The sequence below is a fragment of the Euleptes europaea genome, chromosome 2, assembly GCF_029931775.1.
Source record: "Euleptes europaea isolate rEulEur1 chromosome 2, rEulEur1.hap1, whole genome shotgun sequence".
Classification (NCBI taxonomy): Eukaryota; Metazoa; Chordata; class Lepidosauria; order Squamata; family Sphaerodactylidae; genus Euleptes; species Euleptes europaea.
In genome coordinates this window covers 14,879,415-14,885,414 of record NC_079313.1, presented here as the reverse complement: position 1 = coordinate 14,885,414, position 6,000 = coordinate 14,879,415, and the positions used below count along the sequence as shown (strand labels likewise).

Below are 6,000 nucleotides of genomic sequence, written 5' to 3'. Positions count from 1 at the left end.
GTGATGTCACCCCATGGATCAGGAATGACCCGATGCTTGCACAGGGGACGTTTACCGTTTTACCTTTGGACTAGATGGCCTGTATGGCCCCTTCCCACGCTATGATTCTATGAGGCCAAATTTGATGAACCGTTGCTGCCCTTAAGTCTAGGCTTGGCGGAATATCTCAGATTTGCAGGCCCTGTGGATTTCTTTATGATCCTGAAGGGCCCTGGTCTCTCTGGAGAGGGAATTCCACCAGGCCGGGGCCAGCCCCGAAAAAGCCCTGCCCCTGGTTGAGGACATTATCCCCACGTTACGTGATGGGGGACTGAGTGAGAGACTGCTGGGTTTGCGGGAGGGCTTCCTGATTGGCACCGCCATCTCCTTAGCTGTTTTTTTCCCCCTCCTTTTCAGAGAGCACCCTGAGGGATGCCCAAGAAATTCCAGGGGGAGAACACCAAGTCGGCAGCCGCCCGGGCAAGGAAGGCTGAGGCCAAGGCAGCGGCCGATGCTAAGCGGCAGAAGGAGCTGGAGGATGCCCTCTGGAAGGATGAAGACAAGCACGTGATGAGGAAAGAGCAGCGGAAAGTAAGCAGAGGGTGGTGGGACGGGGAAGAAGAAGAAGAGTTGGTTTTTATATGCCGATTTTCTCTACTTTTTTAAGGAGGATCAAACCAGCTTACAATCTCCTTCCTCTCCCCACCCCTGCTGGGTGACCTTGGGCTAGACACATTTCTCTCAGAACTCTCTCAGCCCCACCTACCTCAAAAGGTTTCTGTTGTGGGGAGAGGAAGGGAAGGAGATTATAGGCCGGTTTGATTCTTCCTGAAGTGGTAGAGAAAGTTGGCATATAAAAACCAACTCTTCTTCTCTGCTGCATTCTTAAAAGGGCCTTGAGAGGAGAGCTCCCCTGTTCAGTCTCCCACAGAGTTTCTGGGGTGATTTAAAAGGCTTGGCTCTCCCCATAACGTCTGCCTTCCCCTCTGTGCCATACTGCAAATTGTGACGATAACACCCGTCCCAAAGGATCTTTTTCCTGGGTTGTTCTGGCACCAGAAGAGTTCCCCCTTTTGGCCAGACGATGGCAGCAGCAGATCAGTTGGCCAAGTTGCAAGCCTTGCCTAAGTCCTGGATGAAAGGCCAGGCCAGAGGTCCCCAATGTGGTGCCCGTGGGCGCAGCGGTGCCTGCCGAAGGCTTTCCCGGAGCCCACTAACTGTTTTTAGGAAGTGGGCGGGGCCAGGTAAGGCTTTTGCCCAGCAAGGCTTCTGATTGACTGCTGGAGATTTGATCGGCTTCGTGCTTTGGCAGCAGCTGCCCCCGCCCCAGCACAAGGATCTGCACCGTGTTACTCAAGTTAAGCTGTGGCAATCATTTTGTGGATGGCTCCACCTCCTGCGGCAGCCATTTTGTGGCAGTTATTTTGTTGCTGCCCCCTTCCCGTGCCATCTCAGAATATCAGATACCAAAGGGAGAGCCAGTGTGGTGTAGTGATTAAGAGCGGTGGTTTGGAGCAGTTGACTCTAATCTGGGGTTTGATTCTCCACTCCTCCACATGAGCTGCAGAGGCTAATCTGGTGAACTGGGTTGGTTTTCCCACTCCTCCACATGCAGGGTAACCTTGGGCCAGTCACAGCTCTCTTAGAGCTCTCTCAGCCCCACCTACCTCACAGGGTGTCTGTTGTGGGGAGGGGAAGGAAAGGCAATTGTAGGCCAGTTTGAGTCTCCTTAAAGATAGAGAAAAGTGGGGTATAAAAACCATCTCTGCTTCATCTTCACAGCTGGCCAGAGCAATAAAAAAGAACAGCACAACCAAAAAAATACACATACGCTGGCGCTGCCACCACACAAGCAAGATGCTTGTCATCGCTGCCTAGCAGAACACACACAAAACACAGGGTGTCTGTTGTGGGGAGGGGAAGGAAAGGCAATTCTAGGCCAGTTTGAGTTTCCTTAAGTGGTAGACAAAGTCAGCATATAAAAACCCACTCCTCTCCTCCTCCTCCTTCTCCTCCTCCTTCTTCCCCTCCCCCTCCCCCCTGCAGGCTCAAAAAGGTTGGGGATCCCTGAACAAGGCTATCCCTCTTCTTTTTTTGTGGTTCAAGTCACAGCCAACGTATGGCAACCCCGGAGGGGTTTCAACACAGGAGACGTTCCGAGGTGGTTTGCCATTGCCTGCCTCTGCTTAGCCACCCTGGGGTTTCTTGGTGGTTTCCCACCCAAATAGTAACCAGGGCCAACCCTCTGCATCTCTGAATAAACCTGGCAGGGGACACGGTGGGGGCTGTGGCTCCTTGGCGGAGCATCTGAGTTGCATGTGGAAGGTTCCAGGCTCAATCCAAAGAATCTGCAGGTTTTTTGTGGTTGTTTTTAAAGTTATTTAGTAGGTAAAGTGAAAGAGCTCGACCAAGACCCTGGAGAACCACTGTCAGTTAGAGTGGACCATCTGGACCTTGATAGATAGAGTATGATGGTATAAGAAGAAGAGTTGTTTTTTTTATGCAGCTCTCGACTCCTTTTTATCCTGCCCTCCCTCACAAGGGTCATGGCGTGCATTGAGGGTTTCCCCATTTTATCCTCTCGACAAAACACTTAGGGCTGTTTAGCCTGGAAAGAAGGCGGTTAAGGGGAGACATGATAGAGGTCTATAAAATTATGCACGGTTTGGACTGAGTGGACAGGGAGAAGCTTTTCTCCTCTCATAATACTAGGACATGGGGGCCAGCTGCTGAAGCTGGAGGATGAGAAATTCAAAACAGATGAAAAAAAGTATTTCTTCACTCAATGCATAGTTGAATTGTGGAACTCCCTGCCCCAAAATGTGGTTATGGCTGCCAGCTTGGAAGGCTTTAAGAGGGGAATGGACATGTTCATGGAAGAGAGGGGTATTCATGGCTACTAGTCAAAATGGATACTAGTCATGATGCGTAGCTATTCTCTCCAGGATCAGAGGAGCATGCCGAATATATTATGCCCAAGGTCACCCAGCTGGCTTCGTGCGTAGGAGTGGGGAAACAAACCCAGTCCACCATATTAGCCTCCACCGCTCATGTGGAGGAGTGGGGAATCAAACCCAGTTCTCCAGATCAGAGTCCACCGCTCCAAACCACCGCTCTTAACCACTACACCACACTGGCTTCATGAACACATGAAGCTGCCTTCTACTGAATCAGACCCTTGGTCCATCAAAGTCAGTATTGTCTACTCAGACTGGCAGCAGCTCTCCAGGGTCTCAGACAGAGGTCTTTCACATTACCTACTCGCCTAGTCCCTTTAACTGGAGACGCCGGGGATTGAACCTGGAACCTTCTGCATGCCAAGCAGATGCTCTACCACTGAGCCACAGACCCCTCCCAAGGCAAAGCTGGATTCGGGTTGCGCTCCCCCTCACCCGCCCGCCTTCGGAGCGGGGAAACTCTTTGTGCTGAGCCTCAAACCCTCTCTGCATCAGAGGGCAGCCCTTAACCAGAGCCGCCCGGGTGGCACTCTCCACGCTTGGGGACATCGGCTGAAAGTCGACCCTCCCAAATCGGCCGGCCTCTTCTCTGGGAGGCTCGGGTTTCAGACACCCTCCCCGTGACATTGAAGGGTCTCCGTGGCCAGACGCCTCCCTCCCTGGCGGCTCTCCCTCCCTAAAAGCACAAGCGTTAATTGGCTAATGCTCCTGGCTTTCATTGCTATGGGAGCCATTTCTGGCTGGGGACTGAGAAAGTGGTTTGCCTTCCCCCCCCCTCCCCCTGTCCCCCTTGTTCTTTTCCTCCTTGCTTCCTTCTCCCCAACCTGTGTCCCCCTCCCGTTAATTCTCCCTCTCTCTATCCCCCCAGGCCTTTCCTCGACTCTTCTTCCTTGTTTTTCTCTTTCTCGGAGGTCATGTTTTGCTACCGTCTTGACGCCTGGCCCCCTTCTAATGCATCCCATTTAAAATTAACATTGGAAAATGTGCTCTGATTTTTTTTCCGCCCGTGCTTCCAGACAGATGATGCCTGCCCCTCCCCACTGGTGGCAGGTTTCGTTTTACTCGGCAGCCCTGGCTGCCCTGCTGTTCCCCACCCCGCTTCAGCTCTAGCGGAGAATTGCCATGGCTGGCAAGGTTGTGCTAGGGGTGGGGTTACCTCCTGGGTCCCCTGCTTGGATGGGTCATCGTTTCTGCATCCCCGCATCGATTGAGAGGGGCCGTGGCTCGGGTAGAGCATCTGCTTGGCATGCAGAACGTCCCAGGTTCAATCCCCGGCCTCTCCATTTAAAGGGACCAGGCAAGTAGATGATGCAAAAGACCTCTGCCTGAGACCCTGCAGAGCTGCTGCTGGCCTGAGTAGACAATACTGACTTTGATGGACCAAGGGTCTGATTCATTATAAGGCAGCTTCATGCTTTAAGGAGGGGCCATGGCTCAGTGCTAGAGCATCTTCTTGGCATGTAGAAGGTCCCAGGTTCAATCCCCGGCCTCTCCAGTTGAAGGGACTAGGCAAGTAGGTGATGTAAAAGACCTGTCTGAGACCCTGGAGAGCTGCTGCCAGTCTGAGTAGACAATACTGACTTTGATCACCAAGGGTCTGATTCAGTATAAGGCAGCTTCATGTGTTCATGTGTTAAAGAAGAGAACTGTGACTAGCCGAAGGTCACCCAGCAGGCTTCATGTGGAAGAGTGGGGAAACGTGCCCCGTTCACCAGATTAGAGTCCACCACTCCTAACCACTATACCATGCTGGCTGTCAACTGAATGCCCTACGACGCTATGTAAAGTTTGACAGTATGACTGGAAAGACCTCTACCTGAGACCCTGGAGAGCTGCTGCCAATCTGAGTAGATAATGCTGACTGTGATGGACTAAGGTATGCTGACTCATGGACTTGGTATAACCTGTAAGCAGTTGTGTTCACTAAAGTCCAACAGCCACATCAAGAGACAAAAGTCCAAAAGAGTTGGTTTATTGGTAACAGTTATGCAGAGCTTAGTGACCAAAAGGCAGGAACGAGGGGGGATGGGGGTACACTTGGTTATATGGTGAATTACAGACACAGAACTACAGTCACATCATGATTACAGAGGCAGTCTGGAAATACCAAGCTCCCACGGACCTCAGACCCTGGGAAACTAAGCAAAGCAATTGGCAGCTGCGCCAGAAATCAGCCTTGAAGTCAAGGCGAAGCGAGGTGTTTACAGACAGCCTGACATTCTGCTCCCCTCAAGGCCCCCTCCCACGTCGATGGGCTGGTTTGTCGGGGTAGGCATGATGGAATGCGCGCACCAAAGGGGGGGCGGACACATAGCAGGAGCGTACCCACTTGTCATAGGCAGGAGGGAAGTGCTTCCAGCGAACAAGGTATTGAAGAGAACCGTGATGTAAGCGGGAATCCAGGATCTTGGCAACTTCAAAATGCTCCTCCCCCCACCATCACCAGCTGCTCAGGCGGCGGTTTGGGATGCCAGTTCGGGGCGGCGATATGAGGTTTCAGGAGGCTTACATGGAATATAGGGTGTACGCGCCTCAAAGTCTTAGGGAGGGTCAGTTCCACGGTTACTGGGTTGATTATTCGAGCAATAGGATACGGACCCACATACTTGGCACTGAGTTTGCCACACGGGCGGTAGACCGTAGATTCTTGGTGGAGAGATAAACCAAGTCTCCTACGTTAAAGTCTGGGTTGGGGGAGCGATGCTTATCTGCTTGAGTTTTGTATTTCCGTTTGGCTCTTTCCAAGTTCTTGACCAGCCAGAGCCAAGTGGTGTGGACAGCTTGGACCCAAGACTCCACATCCGCACCCCCCTCCTCCCCAGAAACATCAACCCGGCCAACGGGACTGAAATCCTGACCATACGCAGCATAAAAAGGACTGAAACCAGTAGATTGATGTACAGCATTGTTATAAGCGTATTCAGCAAAAGGTAAAAATTCAACCCAATCATCCTGATGGTAGTTAACATAACAACGCAGATACCATTCTAAAACAGCATTTACTCGTTCCGTTTGTCCATCCGTCTGGGGGTGAAAGGCACTTGACAACCCCTGCTCCACCCCC

General features: G+C 52.0%; 1 protein-coding gene across 1 annotated transcript in view; it reads left to right on the top strand.

The window, feature by feature from the left end:
* The first annotated feature begins 397 nt into the window (after positions 1-397).
* CCDC124 (coiled-coil domain containing 124) overlaps positions 398-6,000 on the top strand; it is a 29,539-nt gene continuing 23,936 nt past the window's right edge. The window contains exon 1 of the mRNA XM_056845106.1: positions 398-570. Coding sequence (XP_056701084.1) covers positions 412-570 — 159 coding nt within the window. The 5' untranslated portion in view covers positions 398-411. The remainder of the gene's footprint in view (positions 571-6,000) is intronic.